Source organism: Paroedura picta, chromosome 8 (assembly GCF_049243985.1).
Source record: "Paroedura picta isolate Pp20150507F chromosome 8, Ppicta_v3.0, whole genome shotgun sequence".
In the NCBI taxonomy this organism is placed as follows: Eukaryota; Metazoa; Chordata; class Lepidosauria; order Squamata; family Gekkonidae; genus Paroedura; species Paroedura picta.
In genome coordinates this window covers 74,068,751-74,089,030 of record NC_135376.1, presented here as the reverse complement: position 1 = coordinate 74,089,030, position 20,280 = coordinate 74,068,751, and the positions used below count along the sequence as shown (strand labels likewise).

The 20,280-nt window shown below is 41.6% G+C and overlaps 1 protein-coding gene across 9 annotated transcripts in view; it reads left to right on the top strand.

The window, feature by feature from the left end:
• PCDH15 (protocadherin related 15) overlaps positions 1–20,280 on the top strand; it is an 886,705-nt gene that overhangs the window by 772,665 nt on the left and 93,760 nt on the right. For all 9 annotated transcript variants that reach the window (XM_077350402.1, XM_077350403.1, XM_077350405.1 and 6 more), the window contains 2 exons: positions 9,964–10,073; positions 10,735–10,875. In XM_077350402.1, the coding sequence (XP_077206517.1) occupies positions 9,964–10,073; positions 10,735–10,875 (251 nt within the window). The remainder of the gene's footprint in view (positions 1–9,963; positions 10,074–10,734; positions 10,876–20,280) is intronic.

Below are 20,280 nucleotides of genomic sequence, written 5' to 3'. Positions count from 1 at the left end.
CTTCTGGTTTGCTGTGAGGTCTGAGCAGTCATGAGAAAAAGGCTGGTTTTGCTAGATAGACCATGGGCAAGTCCCCCAAGGGCCTGTCGAGGGGTAAGGGAGTGAATGTGGATGTGGATAAGCCCTGGGAAGTCACCTGCTCCCTGGGATGAGCTAGGGAGCAGAGGCAGCCAGGGAGAGTGCTGCTCTGGGGGTATTTGTTGCTCCTTGGCAATGGTTACAGTGCCCCAGAGTCCACCCTCCAAAGCAGCCATTTTGTTTCTCAAAGACGAGCTGTACTTCCAGGGGATCCCCAGATCCCACCTGGAGCCTTGCATCCCTAAACTTCAGTGGACTGCAACAACTCAGAGACCCCCTATCCAAAGCAGCCATATTCTCTGGAAGCTGATCTCTATAGTGTGCAGATGAGCTCTAATGCCAGGAGATCTCCAGGCCTGAATTGCAGGTCAACTACCCATGGGTTGAGAATATTCCTTGAGATTTAGAGGTGGGGCCTCAAAACGGTGCAATGTCTCACAGTCCACCCTTCAAAATAGCCATTTTCCCCATGCAGAGTTGATCTTTATAGTGTGGAGATAAGCAGTTTGTGTTGACATGCAAGTTTGTTCCCCTGGCAAGACCCACACCAGGCCCCTGGCTACCACCTATTGCCTTTCAGGTGGCAACAGGCTTTAGTACTCGTATATGTGTAAACATATGTGTACAAGGAATGGACAACTCACTTTATACATAAGGAAAGGGGTGAGAATGAGGGCTTTTCCCTTTCTTTTTGGACAACAACTCTCAGATCCAGAAGTTACCTTTTTAGTATGTAAATCTGTAATATCAATTGTGAAATTATGTCTTCATATTTGATAATATGGACCATATTGCTCCCACTTACGGAGAAAAGTGAGGTAGACATATTAAGATAAATCACATACACACTTATATACATCCTCAGGGAACAGTATAGGGCTTCAAAGTTCAGCCAGACACATGGAATGTCATATTCAATAGTGGAATAAACTAAGGAATTAAATCTGTATTGAAATTAATGAAATGCAGGGGCAAAGAGCAATTCTAAAGAGAGTAGCAGGCAGAAAAACAGAAGGCTTACATAGAAATGTTGATGAAATGGAGCCAGTGAACTTCATTTGTCCTTAATCTATACCAGGGGTGGCCAAACGGTGGCTCTCCAGATATCCATGGACTACCATTCCCATGAACCCCTGTCAGCATGTGCCAGCATGTGCTGACAGGGGCTTATGGGAATTGTAGTCCATGGACATCTGGAGAGCCACAGTTTGGCCACTCCTGACTCTATCTCCAGATGACTCAAGTCCCCTGGCCTCTTGTTGCTCAGGATTCCTCTCAAGAATATCAGCAAAAGCTATTATCTTTCTAGTTATGCGATCCATTTTCTTCCCCCTTCATTCTCATTGAGGAAGTACATCCCAGCTTGGACCCAATCCCAAGGAGGGTGTCAGTGTGGTGCAGTGATTAGACTGTTGAACTAAGACTTGGGATCCTAAGTCAAATCTTTGCCAAGAAACTTACCAGATGGCCTTGGGCCAGTCAATCTCTCTTCACCTAGCCTACCTCTCAGAACTGTTGTGAGGATGAAATGAAGGTGAGAACTATGTAGGCCCTCCTTGGAGGAAACATGGGGTAAAAAATTACTAATCCCTTTTACTCTTATTTTCACAAAAAAAACTCTTCCTCTTCCAAAATGCTCAAGAAAAATACAATGAATTGTTTTTTACAATGAATACAATGAATTCTTCCTCAGAGGGTTCCATTTGAGTTCTTCCCCCCTCCTTTTTCAAAGTTAGATATCTTAGGACACCTCCCTAAAGGAATTTAATGCAGAAGACATCAGGCATGTAATCATAGCATGATTCTGCATCAACTGGTTCAGTAAAGAAAGACTTTCTTTTGACCTTCACAAAAAAATTTAAAAGTCTCTTCAGCTCTTACAAAAAGAAAGGAACAGATTCATTAATAAAGTTCTTAATCGCTGAATGTCCTTTAGCAAAATAATTTTAAACCATTGAATTATTATATGTTACATTCATTGGGTAATACTTAACCCATTAATTGTATTTTATTTTGGGATATATCCTACCTTTTCACTATGGCTCAGTATTCGTGTTTGATTCCTTACTGTAGTTTTGAAGCAGCACTGAGGAACTGTTTAATAAAGGCAGTATAAATATTTCCGTTCTTTTAATTCACGCAGAATAGAATAACTTTTAGCTTTCATTCAGAATCACTGCCAGGATTAAGCAGGTGCCATGCACCTGGTGGCATAAAGTCTATCCGAGTGATGTTTGACATTTATCTTTAAGGATAATAGGCCATGTCAGTGGTTCATTGTAATAATTCCTAAACTCCCCTGTCATCTTCTTTAGAGGTAAATACCACTGAAAAGGTCAAAACTTCCTGAACCAACATGAGATGTGTGAAGTGGCGGTATAGCAAAAGACATACAATCTCACTGAACATACTTTGCAAATAACATTGCGCAGGAAGAAAAACAATTTAAATTGGCTTTATACATAAAAAATCATTCATCTTGGTCACTCGGTGTTTTAGGGTTGCAGGGGCTTTCCGGCTCACAAAAGCACCTAAAGGGGCTAAGGTGAAGTACAATCAGTGAAAAGATCTCTACGGAAATAGTAACAGTTCCCACAGAGAAACAGTCATACAAGATGTGGAAGCCATCCTAGGATCTTTCCTGTGAGCAACGTGCCATGTATAATGCAGCACCTGCAGGATCTTACAAAATGAAGCTAAGCCTTCTAAATACACTGAAGTCAATGGGTTTAGAAAGAATGTGTGGGAGAGGGGTTGCCTTTTGTGGTTGTCAGCCAACGGCTCAAACATTTGTGATAATATAAGTAAAAATGTTGACTCAAAAGGATTTGGGGACTCTTTTTTCGAGATTCCTTGAGACCACTCAGTGGTCTCCTGATATTTGCAAATATCCTATATAGAAATGCCATTTCATATCCACACTAGTGAAATGTAGAGCATTGCAGATTGAATATTACGAGGTTCCCTATTGGTCCTCTGCAACTCCAGCTAAATGGGACCCTGGAAGTAGAATGAGGACATTAGTCATCTAGAGTTGCCATAGTGGGGAAGATAAAGATAAAATGATTCAGTAATATGTTAGTAAGATGTTAGTAAGATTTCTGCCTGTTTTGTCAGGTTGTGGAGTGTTTTCCCTCCTTTAGGGCCAAACTAGTAGCAAGTCTAAGGATCACCACTGCCATTTTCTACTGGAAATCTCTCACTTTACAAATGCCACAAGGGTCAATCCTACTTTAGACTGCAGTGAGGGAAGGTATCCTGTTCCCCTCTAGGACCATTCTCAAAAGCCTGGGCTCTTCAGGATGGCACAGATTGGAGGTAGGAACCCCTCTTCCCCTTATGTTATGATTACAAGGCAGATGGAACTCTTGTAGCATTTGTAATGTGAGAGCGTTCCAGTGGTAAATTGGTGTCAGGAACCACAGGATGACCACAAGACCACAAGTATAGGTTGATCCTCGATGGCTGTGTGAAGTGTACAGGAAAAACAGAATCTTGAGGAAGAAGGTTTTCTTCCCCCAACAGCTCTGTTTCAGGGACTCCTGGAAAAATATAGATTACAATGCTATTTAATGATTCTTTTACTAGTATTTTAAAACTTAATGAGCCTCTTGTGGCGCAGGGTGGTAAGGCTGCCAACATACTGTCTGAAGCTCTGACCATGAGGCTGGGAATTCGATCCCAGCAGCCATCTCAAGGTTCACTCAGCCTTCCATCCTTCCAAGGTCGGTAAAATGAGTACCCAGCTTGTTGGGGGGTAAAACAGTAATGACTGGGGAAGGCACTGGAAACCACCCTGTATTGAGTCTGCCAAGAAAACGCTGGAGGGCATCACCCCAAGGGTCAGACATGACTTGGTGCTTGCACAGGGGATACCTTTTCCTTTAAAAACTTACTAGTATTTTAAAATCCAATGAAGCCACTGGGGCTAGCATGAGAAGAGAGGTGTTATTTCATGCTTCTTTCATGCCCCTATTTTCCCCTGGAAATCTGACTCACACTCAACTAATGTTAGCTCTGCTAGAGAAAAGCGTGGGTATGTTTTCCCCAGTAAAAGCAATAAGTTGTAGGAAACTTGAATATGGATAATGAGTTAAATAAACCCTGCACTGTCCTTTCTCATTACATTTCAGCCTCAGCGGATGCGTTATATAAAATTCTAAAGACAGTTAAAAAAGAATGGTGGAACATGTCAATGGACAGTTTCAAGGAAAGGGAATCCTCATCAAATTCTGCTGCTTTGTTCGACAAATATACCTGTGTGTGGTTTAGAAATGTGATAATATATTGTTCTGATCCCAGTTTTGCATTAGTAACTCCCTCCACAGATCTCCACACATACTACAGCAGTGGTCCCCAACCTTTTTAGCACCGGGTACCAGTCAACGCTTGACATTTTTACTGAGGCCCGGGTGTGGGGTATTCTTTTGCAAAGGGATGTTGTCACCACCTGAGCCCTTGCTCCGCTTGCTTTCCCACCCACGCCCCTGACTTCCCCCCTGACTACAGGGGGGTGTTGACAGCAGCAGCTGTGCAGTGCCATGCCGAGGGGGAGCCCCAGCCATGGCGGTCTCTGGAAAGCACCAAAGGTGAGCCGGCGGCAGAGTGGCAACCCAGAGTCAGCAGCCAGGGAGGAGGACAAGGAGGAGCCACGGCCCGGTACTGTCTGATCCAAGGAACGGTACCGGTCCCCGGACCGGGGGTTGGGGATAACTGCACTACAGGCTATATGCAAGTGCACACGAAAATCCCCATACCTATTGAACAGATTACTGTTGTTAGTACAGATATTAAAACATGGGGGATAAATTTAAGAAACTGTCCTAAAGAGATCTGTTTGCTTTTAGGAGAATGAAAGTTGCTTGGGCTTTTTATAGAGGACAAAGCACAGTTAGCTTCAGCCTTCTGTCCCTTTTACCAATTTACGAGCGTGTATTTCGACAAAAAGTTTCTTAAGGGACCAGCTGTATGTTTCCAATGGACTCATGCATTGTTCTTTGAACCTGATTCCATTAGTTAACACAAGGAAGTGAAATCAATAAGGCACAATTACTAGAGGGTTGGAAGGAACATGAATTCGGGTGTTTCTGTAACCACTTCTTTCAAATTCTTCCATATTGAACACAAAAGCAGCTTCCTAATTGATATTGATTTCTTAATCCATAGAATTCAGCAATGTCTGAATGGAAGTTATAGGGATGTTACTAAAAATAGAAAATGCCCACTGCAGACTAGTATCAAAAGAAAAGTGCTCTTTTGAGTAAGATTGTTGTACTTTTGAAAGATCTTGCTTTGTTTTAGAATGGATGATATGAAAATAATCTTATCCATAGTTCACGCCCCCCCCCAAAAAAGCTGCAATTTGTACCTTCCTTCTTAAAAGCATTTATATGTATATCAGGCATAATTACACAAATGGCTAATTCTAAACAAAACATGGATCAATAAATCCACATAGTGAGGCCGTGCACATATTTCTGCAGACCTGGGGGCTTCACCAGGTTTGCAAAAAAAAAAAAAAAGTATGTTTCTAAAGACTTGAGTTATAATCAGTTTAATCGCTTAAAGTTCTGTGAAACTGATTTTATCATTTATCACTTTAGTTCCAGAGTGTTTGATATCAGCCTGAAGTATTGATTCTGGCACATGGTTGTGGCTTGCTCCCATACTGGTTTCACACTCTTGTCCAACTGTTTGTACATAGACCCTCATATTATGCCTGTACATTTTTAACATATGAATTTCCAAACAAAATGTTGCTAGTAACAAAAACTTTATGTTCTCATTTAGTGAGTAGCTTTTATCATTAATGTGAAATTCCTCTTACAGAACTTCAGCAATAGTATTAGCAAGGACGCATTGTGTGATGTTTTGAAGCCATTCGCTTATTTTCCAGTGCTAGGTTCCAAGCTGAAATATCCCAGTCCTCAGTGTTCATGTCCCAGTGATAGCAGTGGGATCACTGAATGACAGAATGGACTATGGGAAAATGGCAGCTCACAGTGAAGTGAGAAATTGTGATAGAAATACCATAGCTGAGCATAGGGCTGATTTTGCATTTTGTATTCAGCTATGGCACAAACATATTTGAGTGTTGACAACAGATGTTCATTTGTATGGTATATGAGGCAAATGCAGGAAGAAGCAGGTGTATATGTCTTTAAAGACAGTGAATTTTTCCAAAGTTGCTCTTTTGCTGAAGTGATGACACAAGTGAATTAGCAGTTCTGGTAGAAACTTCACCCGAGCTGTTGAGCTGTTGATGAGAGTACCGTGAGCCCCAAGAATATTATTTCAGAGGAGGGGGTCATGGGAGGGGCTCAGAAAGTTTCATGCTGCAAGGTTTGTTTTGCATGACATACTTTGGATTCTGCCCATACTTTGGATTCTTCCCAGATATTCTTTCTGAGATTTTAAAGGAACTAATTAAAAACCAAATACAAACACATATCCTATGTTTAGCAAAGTATGCATGAATTTTGCACTCAGCTTGTGAACAGAATACAAATTTGCCCTAAAATATGTCTAATGGGAGCAATGGAATAAGTTTCACATGCCACTATCACTAGCAGAAGTATCTGGACTTTGTTTTAACCTGACTGGAAAACTCTGATCAAACTATGTGGCCTGCTATTCCTGCCAAACTGGGAGAAAGTAAACTGAGTTAGGCATTTTGGCTTTGGAAGCTAACACAATGGATTGAGGCATCAGCATTCAGAATTCAGGAAAACACATTTCTCTGCATAACTAAATCCACAACACCAAGTATAATTCGATTTCTTCTTCACTACAGAACTGTTTGTAGAGGTTCTTCTAACATAGTCTATTATCCATGTTGCTTTGAAACCAACTCCCAGAAGTAAAAGAAAATTATCTCATGGCTGAGATCTGGGATGCATCCAGAACTTGCTTGAGAGTATATTTCTGAAAATACAGTTGTTGAGCCATCATCTTATCTCTACTCCCGGGGGTATTTTGCATCTAAGTACTTTTACTAACGTGCTTTTCTAGTGGGCAGTCAGTAACTTAATTGTTACTATTTGCAATGGCAGTGCTGAGATGAGGGATTATGTTTCGCAGCAGTCTCTGAGTCTGACTGACCTAAGAAGCAGTTGCCTTTTTCAGAGGGGAGAGAAGAAAGGCACAATAAAACATCAGCAACAGGGATCAGAGAGAAAGAACCACAGTCTAGGACAGGGGTAGTCAAACTGTGGCCCTCCAGATGTCCATGGACTACAATTCCCAGGAGCCCCCTGCCAGCATTTGCTGGCAGGGGGCTCCTGGGAATTGTAGTCCATGGACATCTGGAGGGCCACAGTTTGACTACCCCTGGTCTAGGAGAATCCTTTAAACAACTGAAAAGCATTTTGTGGACATGATGCAACTCAGAGCAAGGGAGTTCTGTGAGCATACCAAAGCTAAAGGTAGAGACTCTGATTTAAAAGTTAGAGATTTTGAATCCATGTATTCCTGCTGCTGAACTGGCAACCACTGAAAGCTTTTGACAACCAGCTGTCATTTATCAGTCCTAATTAGTGAAGCTTCCATGTTTATCTGTCCCATTAAAGGGCTTTCTGTTGTTAGCTATGAGTCTCTGCAGTTCATGGAACGAAGAATATGCTAGCCCTGAAGAGCTTAAAGTCCTGTCCATACAGGCACACAACTCATTTTTATGCACCTTACATTGTTTTACACATACTCTGTAGCTCAACATCTAGCACAATGCATACTCTCTGCTACAATCATCTATTACATAGCCGATGGCCATTCTGCTAATGAAGAAAGAAGTTGTGTAGCCGCTGGAACAATATGGGAACAGGCTTAATAAATTTATATCCTTGTTACTTGCACTTTTCATTACCTGCTATAACCATTTCCCACTTTCCAAATTTCCTTTTTCTCTTTTGTTGGCTGGGCAGCTCCTTTTCTTTATTCTTTTTTTCCCACTGTTTGTCCCACCCCGTTGTTTAGATGTATACAGATATATGTTGACCAAGTCTAGGGAAATGACTGACCTTCTAAGATCCTTCTTCCAACTTTGTCTATAATGGCACTCAAGAGAATGATGGTAGCTCAAAACTAACAAAGTGCTTTATTTCATTTTTGAGGGGAAATGTTGAGGTAGGTATTAGGTCTAGAACTTAGAAGTTGAACAGGCAACAGGAGTTAAGTAACTTTGTATAAATATAAATTTATTCATTTATTTAGACATTTAATTTATATACCTCCTCTCACCTTGACATCTCAGGAGGTAGTTTGTTTGTCACAACCAAATGGCTGTTGTGTTATACAGAAATGTCTTTAAAACTATGACCAGTGATTTCTTGGCAATCAGTGCCTAAATAAATCATAAGCTTCTTTGTTTCAAAAATAATTAAGTTTGGGATGTCAGAAGCATAGAATAGGATCATACATCCTGCTTTACTAGCAGCTATTTCCATCAAGGAAGGGCTAATCCTACTTCCCTAATTAAGAAGAATTATTGGGTTTTATACTTGTTTTTCACTACCTGAAGGAGTCTCAAAGTGGCTTCCAATTGCCTTCTTCTCCCCACAACAAATGCCCTGTAAAGTAGATGGGGCTGAGGGAGTTCTAAGAGAACTGTGATTGACCCAAGGTCATCTAACTGGCTTCATATAGAGGAGCATCTAATCCTGTTCTCCAGATTAAGGTTAGTCTCTCTTAATCACTACACCACACTGGTTCTCTTTGACTAATTAAGGATCTTTCTTGATCCTCTCACTCTCAGCTTTCTCACTCCACTCTCAACTGTAGAATTCCATTTGAATCCCCTGTCACTCAAGATTCTTACACCAGAGTAAAGTATTAATCCTTCACAGCCCTTTATGCTTGCCTTGGGATAAAGGCAAAGTATTAATTTACAGGAATATTTATCTGGGGGTCACATCTGTGAAAGACCACTGGGGACCAGGAACAAGCATAACCAAAGCTCTAGCGATTTTGCCAGAGCTTCAGGGGCATTTCGCTCAGACCTATTATCAGCAGTAGCATTTGGTGTTCTACGTTGCTGCCAAGAGGAATCAATTGGTAAGCAAATACCCAGTGTTTGCATTGCTGAGCTGAGTGACCCTTAAACCATTGGCTTGTTGTGCCACAAGAGCCACTCTAGTCTGCCCCAGGGTCACTCTTCACTTCCAGTTCACTCTTGCAAAATACTAGTACTTACTTACTTACTTACTTACTTTATTTGTTTGTTTGTTTGTTTGTTTGTTTGTTTGTTTGTTTATTTATTTATACCGCCCTCCCCGAAGGCTCAGGGTGGTTTACATAAAACGTAGAAAACAATACAAGGAACTTAGTACTCATTTATGCATTATTTATGCATTGCCCTTTCTTTTGGTAAGTATGCTGATGGAAAGGACAGCAGCCAACACTGCTTATGAATTTGTATTTTTATGTTATCAATAGTTATACCTTGCTTTTGTACCTGTAGTTTGTTCCCAAGGCAACTAATACAGAATACATAAAACAAAGATAGAAATTTACTATGTTCTCTTGCTGATTTTCCCCACACAGTCAGACCAGAGCCACTGGGAAGGAATTCAAGTGCTCACATCCCTATACAGAGCTCTTCACTTGCAGTGGCAAATTTAGGCAGTGATTGAGCCAAAAGGTTTGATTGGGAGCATTCTTTTTTTATTTTGGATGTCCAGTTTTTTATTTTTATTTTTTCTTGCTCCCCCGTCCCTTTTTTTCTTTTCAAGTGCTGGAATTACATGATCCTTGCATGTAATTACATGTCACTTTCTTTCTCCTTCAGGAGCATAGATTAGGAGGAACTCCTGCATATATATTGAGTAAATCAACAAGAGTACAGAGAACGTGACTCTAAGAAAGAGCAATGTGTTTTGTCCAATTTTGCAGGCCCCCTCCTGTGAGCGAAGGTGCATCCAAAGGAACTCCGGTGGTTGTTATAACTGCCGCTGCCTTGAATCAAACAATCATCTATTCTATTGTTTCAGGAAATGAAGATGGTAAGTAATCCGGCCCCAGATGATCTGATATAGGAATAAATGGTACTTTTTTGAGAGGACAGTGGGAGACTAATATTTCTAATGGAAGAAAGTACATTTGACACCTGTATTTCCAAGGGACAGAGCCAATGCTATTTCCTTTATGATGGTTTCCTAAGTGTATTCTGCTGCAAAATCAAACAAGCATCAGATTCTTTGTTGCTTCCTTAGGGAACATTGGAAGCTGGAGCTATGTAAGAGGGTCTAGCATTGTGTTACACAGGATTATCTGTATCCTTGCTGAAGTACAATTCACAAGATTTTTGGGAAACCATACCAGAAATGGTGTATGAAATCAATCAAGTTTTGCAGTGCAGGCATATCCATAACGTCAAGATATCCCACTCTATTTTGGAATATACAGGGTTAATATGAGGCTCAAAAAATAGAATAATACATTGTTTCTCTTTTCAGTTTTCCTTTGTGTTCATACTTCTCAGTTCTAAAAGGAAGACAGTTTTTTTTTTCAAAGGTCCAGTTTGAAAGGTTGTTGCTGAAGTCTGGGAAGAAAAAGCAGAAGTAACATTAAATGCTTTTATTTGACTCAGAATCTGTGTAGACTTTGACACATAACATCCTTTCTAAAAGTGTTCTGAACGCTAATAATGGGTGTGTGTTCCAGGTATGTTTGCCATCCATAACAGGACAGGAGTCATCTTCATAAATAAATCTCTGGACTATGAAGCTGTGAAAAGCTATGTGCTTCGTGTGCAAGCAGACTCCCTACAAGTGGTCCGGACCAATTTGCCTGTGCCATCTAAAAGTAAGTTGCTTTCATCTGCTGCCTTATTTATACAAGGGAAAGGGCCCCAGCTCAGTGGTAGACTGTCTACTTTCCCTACAGAGGATGCCACGTTTAATGCCCAGAATCACCAGTGAAAAGGATCAAGTAGTAAGTGATGTTATAGTTCTGAGATTGGAAATGCTGCGAATCACAGTTAGAGATTACTGGATCTGGAAAAAAATGGGCTTCCTGAAAAATCCCAGATCCCAATACCAATGAGATATTCAGATCCAGAATTATTTGGAGGTCCTAATTTTTTGTGGTCCAGTACAGCCAAACTGACAAACACTGAATAAAAAACAGTGCAGCGATAAAGCCATTAAAAACAGCAACGAGATGGCTCAGCTGGAGCTCTTTAGAGCAGTCCCTTTAAACCAGACTGCCCCAAAGAGCTGGCCAAGCACTCTCCCTGCACACCTGTCTGGGGCTCTGCTGGGCAGCCCGGTTTATACCAGGTAGCCCAACAGAACCCACCCAGGACCTGATCTGCCCAACAGAGCTTGCCAAGGAATCTCTCAAGTTCTGTTCTCTACAGGCTCTGGTGGGCAGCCTGGTTTAGACTAGTCACCGGACTGCCCAACAGAGCCCAACCAGGGGCCAATCCTGGAGGGACATCTCTCTGCCCAGCAAAGCTCCAGACGAGCCTGCAGGGAGAACTCCCCCCAAAGGATCAGCTGCTTGGCAAGCTCTGTTTTGTCACCCAGGTTTAAACTCTCCCTATAGGCTCTGCTGTGCAGCCTGGTTTTGCCATTTATTCCCAAACATATATGGAGGTTTTTCATGGCTTTTTCTTCTGGCTCTCCCAAAAGAAATCCCAGATACATTTGGGAACCTGAAATATACCTGGAAAATACCAATATGGGGGAGGGGGTAGCATATTTTAGGTTCTGGTAAACATGAATGCACAACCCTAATTATTACTCCTTATTACTAATTGTTACTACTATCTCCTACATGCCACTTTCTTTTTAAAAAGTGCTGCTGGATATCACTTTCTTAATGTTTGATGCCACTTTCCTTTACTGCAGTAAAACAGGTAGATCTGAGTCCAGAAGTACCATTTTCAGGGTATAAGCTTCTGAGAGTCAAAGTACCCTTCATTACATATCTTGTTCATCTGACTAGGCTCAAATCTGGGAGCCTTGAGGCATTATGGCGGTAGAACTGGAGGTGGGAGCTGTATTGCTACTCCAAGTCTGTACCAACTTTCTCAGTATCTTGGAGGCATTTTGGGAAGGAGTCATGGTTATTCTGCTATATTTTGTCAGGCTCTCCCTACTGCCTCTATCACCCCGGAAAGAAGTAAACCTCTAAGATGAACACCCTGTATGGCAGGAGTGGCCAAATTGTGGCTCTGCAGATGTCCATGGACTACAGTTGCCATGTGCTCCTGCCAGCATAGTTGCAGTCCATGGGCATCCGGAAAGCTACAGTTTGGCCAGCCCTGCTCTATAGTATGAGTTACCTGTGTTACCAAGCCTATGCTTGCAAGGTCTTGATCATGCATACAGTGTTCCTGTTTTTAAGTTACTTTTTCTAGGTTCTGTTGTACTTTCTTAATTGATCTAGTCTATTTTTGAGCACTGATTTTGTTATTCATTAAAGGTACTAGTGTCTTAGAAATTCTGCAGTACTGCTTTATGCCTCATACTCAACTTTGGCAGCATAAAATAAATTTTAGAATTAAGCTTTTTAAAAAAGATTCCTCAACACCAGAAAGGTGAAACATGCAGTTAAATTCAGAAGCCTTACAACAATAACCATGATCTGGTCGATTTAAATATTTAATGAAAGAATATATCCTAGCATGGGCCCATTATCCATGGAGTGGAAGGTCCGCATTCGGGGTAGAATGCTAAAATCACCAATTATGCACGCTGCAGGCGGCAACCGGGCGCAGAGTCAATGTATGCCGCTGAAAAAGCCACGTTAGCGAGATGCGGAAGAAAGTGGGACTTCCCGAGACCAGGGTGCAACCAGAAGCGGCTCTGGAGTAGCCCCGTGCATTATCGGATACTCTGGGTTTTGCTGCCATTGCCTTATGTCCCATGCGTAAGCGGTTTGCTTCACTTCTTCCTCCTCTGTGTTCTCCATGCCGCCGTTTCAGCAGCTGTGCATAATAGGCCATGCCCTCAGTGAGGAATTATATGTATTTTTTAACTTTTCAGTAATCATAATTAAATGTTCATGAAACTAAATGAATTAGATGTCTTATGTTAACGGGTCACCTTAACTGAATAAAATTTATGGTAGTTTAATTATTAAAATCTGTTTGCTTCATGCCAATTAACTAAATTTAATAGGCTAAGGAAACAGAATAAGGGGCTGGTGTCCTGATTGAATGTGATTGGATGGGTTTCCTCTATTGTTACTGAGAGGAGAGGGGTAGAACTCATGTTTGCATTTCCTGGGATATTATTTTATCCATCAAAGATAAATTCTTTTTCCTCCCAGCTATTTTATGCACAAATCAGAGTTGTTATCGAAAATAATTCACAAAATCATTTTTGTGTTTTATGCAGAACCGGATCGTTATAGAATCTAGGGACTGTTGTATATTTATTATTGTAGAAGGAAATAGCTTCCAGTATGGATCATCATTCCCTTACAATGTAGCAACATAAAAAAAACCCTTCTATCCCAGAATGGTGCCATCATATGATGTTCCACAAGTTGAATACACATAGAGAGGGAAGCTCAAAGAAATAATGAGGCGTAGCATGTATCATAAGCAATTGCTTGAATTAAACCATTTTTTCCATTTGTCTCTAAATCATTATAACCATGAACCAAAACATTAGGAGTCACAGCAACCCATCTTATGAGAACATCAAGACACTTGGCTTGCCAGCCTTCGAAGAAATAATGAATTGCTTGGCAATTAAAATAAATTTTGCAACGAAGACAACTTGAATGTTATTGATTTCACTTTATGTTTTTTGCTTCTGGGCATATCCTTGTAATGTTTCTCATTTCCATAGGCAGTATGCCAGAAATGATACCAAAGACTGATGTTAGTGAGTGCATTTTTTATTATAATTAGCACTCTGAAAAAAATATCACTCATTATATAGTTGCTAATCTTTTCATTGGAGTTGGTTCCATTTCTTTGAGTATTCCCAAAATATCATAGTGGCTAAATAGCTATCAAGCCATAGGTGGTAGGTGTGTTGGGGGGAGGTGGTTGTTTGTTTGTTTGAATTTTAAGTTCTAAACAGGCCTTTAATTATTTTACAGTACTGCTTCCTTAGAGCCTCTTGTGGTGCAGAGTGGTAAGGCAGTGACATGCTGTCTGAAGCTGTCTGCCCATGAGGTTGGGAGTTCAGTCCCAGCAGCCGGCTCAAGGTTGACTCAGCCTTCCATCCTTCTGAGGTCGGTAAAATGAGTACCCAGCTTGCTGGGGGGTAAACGGTAATGACTGGGGAAGGCACTGGCAAACCACCCGGGGGGGGGGGTCTTGATTAAAAAGTTGCATAGAACGCATAGAATGCAAAAATAGTATTGTAATATATATATATACTAGGAAAAAAGCTCACTGCAGCCCAAATACAGCGGGCGCTAGCAGGGCTTTGGAGGTTGGTGGGGTGGCTCAGGAGCGTTGGAGGGCGAGTCCCCGGAGTCTGTCCAGAGGAAGGGGCCAATCGGTACCCTTCCTCATCCTGGACACATCCCGCCTTCCAAGGGCTTACTTTTTTATTTAGTCCGCGGCGCCTGTGGTGCCGCAGGCTTGTGTTAAGATATTAATTTCAACATAAGTATAATTTGTACAAACCAGGACACTTGAAGAACAGGGTCCATAAAATGGGATTCCTTTGGAGGGAGTTAGGAGAGAGGGAGGACTGTATACCTTGCAATTTTCCTGCTATTTGCTCTACAAAAACAGCTCCAGACCTTTGGGAACATCTCCTATCTCCTGCTAGGAACAGTATCTGAGAGCACTTTGCTCAAGGCTCTCTAAATTGGACCTCTTTGTCCAATCCCCTTCAAGCATGGGGAGGGGGTGTCTTTATGAGAGATTGGGTCTTAGTTTTCTTTGCAAATTTGGTGTCATTTCCTTTAAAAACACTTGCTCCAGACCTGTAGAACAATTCCCTATGGCCTCTTTGGACAATGGACCCAATAATCCAGAAATCCAAGATAAATAAATAGAAACAAAAATAAATGCAAGCTGGCACAGGGATGACTAAAACTTTGGGATTTCAATATTGATGCCTCCCCTAAATTTACAAAGCCAAGTTTTATTATGATTCCCCCCCCCCAATGCATACTTCATGCTATATGACAGGGAATCCTAAGCCCTTGTTAATAGGAACCCATTATTAGAATTTTAATTCTTGTGTTGCTAAGTCAGCTGCAGTTTTCAGAGGCTAAAATGGCAGGACTGTTTGAAGCACAGAATATTCATCATGCAACACTCTGAAGTCATCCTGATTCCACCCTTAAATGAAGCATGGTATGGGATTGTTGTATCTGAAATAACAGTGTTGGGAATGCTGAGCAAAGAATACAGCTTGATTACTGTGCCGGCATTGCATCCAAAGAAGCAATTACTATATTTTAAACAAAGCTTTTAGAAGCTACTTAAACCCAGAATACTACTTTTAAAATTTGACATTATTGATTATCTATATATAGATGGTGCTATTAAACAAGCACTTACAAAACTGTTTACTGCTTTTGTTTTGTATTGGTTTACTCTCTGTTGCCAAAATGAATATAATGCTATTAACAACAGTGGATCATATAAAAACCTCTGTGATGACTGTTTAGTTGTGTGATAATTATTGTGAACTAAGGATGTTCAGTTCAGCTCAGATAAGCTGATTTGGATACTTTTTTGGCACATCCAAGCCAAACTGCCTATTCCCTGCATTCATACAATCCCAATCAGGGTGGCCAAATTGTGATTCGGTGATTTGGCCATGATTCAATCTATTTAAAAGCATAACACAAACACACACCGCTTCCTCAGGCAGCACCTGAGTAGGTACTTGACAATTGATAATGACAGGTACCCTACCCACTCCCTTTAAATCCCCCCCAAGCTTTGAGTGGACGGGGCAGCCATCATTGTCAGTTGTTCAGAGCACTCCCTTTAAGAGCTGCTTAAAGGTCTACTGCTGGCAACTCCAGTTCCTGTTGTTGTCCACAAGGTCAAGTTGTTGCTTAATAAAAGGGGATCACCTAGTTGCCCCAAAGTCTCACTGTCTACTTTTCTGTAAGCCAACTCCACTTGAAATTCTGGGTCACTTATGTCTTTGATATCATAGGGCCTTCAGCTGAGAGAACTGGGACTTTCCCAAGGTCACTCAACAGGTCTCAGGTGTGTCTAAGCAGTGAGGTACAGGCCCATGGCCCCTGGGAGCACACTCACCAGGCACCTGCCTGATCTGTCAGTGGTCTGAGGCAAGGTGAGCAAAGTCATTGGACATGACAGGGACGGGAGATGCGGCCTGATTGGGCAGCAGGATGATGCAAGCAGGAACACTCATTGGCCCTTAAATTTGTGAAGGCCAAGGCAGGAGCATTCATTGGCCCTTAAATTGTTAGGCCCAAAAGGTCATTGTGAGGCCCAAATGTCATTAGGTCTTTTATAATAGTTACAGATATCTTGTGCACTTTGGTTTACATAGTTTATGATGAAAGTATCCACAGTCTAATCCTCACATGACTTATGCAGACCATCAAAATGTGTGACAAAGGTGGGTTCTCCTTATTGCCTTCTCAAATATGAATAGCAGCTTCTGATTTAGATATGATGGATGAGCCTACTTTTAAAGAAGCTTATGGACAAGATAGGAAGATAAATATTGGCACCGTTGTGATTCATCTACAGGTGGTGATGGGGGAAAAGACTCTTAAAATCTATCACTCCCATGGAAGTTGTCCTCAAACTTCTTATCCGTCTGAACATATGAATTAGTGAATGAAAGGTATGAGGCAGACAACACAAATCAAAATAATTACATTAAGGAAGAGGGATCAAAAGTTCACTTTCAAATAATGGTGGCAATTGGCCCTTTAAATCTGTTTTGCTATGGCATTGCAGACTTTAATACTTTCCCCCCACCCATACACCTCAGCTTAATATGATGATATGATAGAAGAGGAAAGTCATACATCAAATCTATAATAAGGTATGCCGCAGACTGTATAGCTGTCAGTTTGAGAAAAGCTCTCACTCGCTCAGTTATCTTCTGATGGGCAAGGAAAAACTGTGTAGTGCTGTGAACAACTTTATAAAGTCAAAGCATGGTTGAAATAAAAATACAAAAAACTAAATATGAATAAAGTGGTACAGGAAGAGTGGATGTCTTGTCCTAAAACTGTTTTGTCAAAGCATTATGTCTCATTATTAATTTACTACACATGGAAAATAGTGATACAATTCCAATGTTGATAATTTTAAATTGATGCATGGCCTGCCACTCAGTACATTAGTAGGTTTTTTGTTTGTTTTAAATGCTAGTGAAAGCCAGACAAATTAGAAGCCCAGTAAGGAAAAAAAAGGACAGAGAACTTCCAGAAGTACAGGCAGGATTTCGAAGAGGCAGAGGAACTAGAGATCAAATTGCCAACATACGCTGGATCATGGAAGAAGCTAGGGAGTTCCAGAAGAACATCTACTTCTGCTTCATTGACTATGCTAAAGCCTTTGATTGTGTGGAGCACAACAAATTGTGGCAAGTTCTTAAAGAGATGGGAATACCAGAGCATCTTATTTGTCTCTTGAGAAATTTATATGCAGGTCAAGAAGCAACAGTGAGAACTGAACATGGAATCACGGATTGGTTCAAAATTGATAAAGGAGTTCGGCAAGGCTGTATACTGTCGCCTTGCCTATTTAACTTGTATGCGGAGCACATAATGAGAAAGGCGGGATTAGAGGAGTCACAAATTGGGATCAAGATTGCAGGGAGAAATATCAACAACCTCAGATATGCAGATGATACCACTCTAATGGCAGAAAGTGAAGAGGAACTAAAGAGCCTGTTGATGCGGGTGAAGGAGGAGAGTGCAAAAGTTGGCTTGAAACTCAACATCAAGAAAACAAAGATCATGGCAGCCGGCCCTCTCAATTCCTGGCAAATAGATGGGGAAGAAATGGAGATAGTGACAGATTTTATTTTCCTCGGCTCCAAGATCACTGCAGATGGGGACTGCAGCAAAGAAATTAAAAGACGCTTGCTCCTAGGGAGGAAAGCTATGGCAAATCTAGACAGCATCCTAAAAAGCAGAGACATCACCCTGCCAACAAAAGTGCGTTTAGTCAAGGCTATGGTATTCCCAGTTGCAATGTATGGCTGCGAAAGTTGGACCATAAGGAAGGCCGAGCGTCAAAGAATTGAGGCTTTTGAACTCTGGTGCTGGAGAAGACTCTTGCGAGTCCCTTGGACTGCAAGGCGAACAAACCGGTCAGTCCTAGAGGAGATCAGCCCTGACTGCTCCTTAGAAGGCCAGATTCTGAAGATGAAACTCAAATACTTTGGCCACCTCATGAGAAGGAAGGACTCCCTGGAGAAGAGCCTAATGCTGGGAGTGATCGAGGGCAAAAGAAGAAGGGGACGACAGAGAATGAAGTGGATGGATGGAGTCACTGAAGCAGTAGGTGCAAACTTAAAAGGACTCCAGGGAATGGTAGAGGACAGGAAGGCCTGGAGGATCACTGTCCATGGGGTCGCGATGGGTCGGACACAACTTCGCACATAACAGCAACAAAGGAAAAAATAAACAGATTCAAATTTAAAAATACACCTATATTCTTGAAAGGAAGACCATTTTGTTTTGGGGGGCAGGGGCCTAGCAAATCTTTGTTAATATTATGAAGAGAAGGCACTGGGCTTATCCACCCCAGGTGTCAGATAGGCTAGGTACACCACTGGCTAACACACCCATGCTGAAAACTGAGGAACTGAGCAGGTTAAAATAATTATTTGTAACTGTTGTCAGCAGGAACAGTATAAAGACAATAGAGAGACAAAAAGACAAACTAATGAGGGGAGAGAGAAGAATTTCTGTCCCATGCCGATCCTCCTCTCGGTGGGAGCACACATTCCAGAGTCTCACTGCGGATCTCAACTGATATGCAGGCCTATATGGAGGGAACGATCCTTTTAAATAGATGAATGCCCTTCTAAGCCTGTTGACTTCAATGGATTTAAGGAGGCTGGACCTCCTTACAGGCTTAGAATGACACTAGAGAGCCAGCTTGGTATGGAGGTTAGGAGTGTGGACTTCTAATCTGGCGAGCCGGGCTTGATTCCATGCTCCCCCACATGCAACCAGCTGGGTGACCTTGGGCTTGCCACAGCACTGATAAAGCTGTTCTGACCGAGCAGTAATATCAGAGCTCTCTCGGCCTCACCCACCTCACAGAGTGCCTGTTGCGGGGAGAGGAAAGGGAAGGCAAATGTCAGTCCCTTTAAGACTCTTTCAGGTAGAGAAAAATGGCATATAAGAACCAACTCTTCTTCTTCAAGTATTATCAGGGCCTTCTCAGCCTTACCTAGCTCACAGGGTGTCTGTTATGGGGAGAGGAAAGGGAAGGTGATTGTAAGCCGCTTTGAGACTCCTCCTGCTAGAGAAAAGTGGCATATAAGAACCAACTCTTCTTCTTCTATTAGCAAACCATTTTTAAAATCCTCTTTCACCCTATCAGGAACTCCTCCTGTTTTTTTGTTATTGCTGACTTAACCCCAATGGATTACAGTGTTCTCCTGCACTTCACTGCAAAGGGTCTGTTTTGTCGCGTGCTTCCCTGTATGGAAGCTACAAGAATGAAAGTAGCTGTTTATTTTCCAACTCTGTTTCTTTTTGACCCCTCAGGTATTATACTTGATGGTTGCTTAGTGTACAACTGCTGACAGTAGTTGTCACGTTCTGTTATCTTATCTTGAATTATCACTCCTGTTAGGTATGACACCCAACTTTAGCAGTCTCCGGCACTCGTTCAATGGAAGGCGCCTCCAGGCTGTTCTAGTGTCAATCTAAAAATGGTCATGGATACAAATAGATGGTTTCAAAAAAAATAAAAGCTCCCCTGTGACAAAGGTGTTGCCAGTTGGCAGATGATGTCTCCTGGAAGCTTCATCTGCGCTTAATGTAACATTTGATTATCTTCTCTCTCTCCCCCCCCCCCTTTTGTCAAATGTTGACTAGAAGGTTGTTTATAGCTATAGGTCCTTTACAGAGAGGTTATATTTCAACTTCTCTTTTATCACCTCCGATAGCAATTACCATGCCTAAGAACACATCGACAAAAGCGATAAGTATTCCTCAGATAATCAGTCTGCAGTGATCGCCCCTTAAAGATGAAATTAGACAGTTCTCTTTATTGCCCTTTTGATGTTTTGTACTATTGTAACACTTCAGTTTCATTCATGT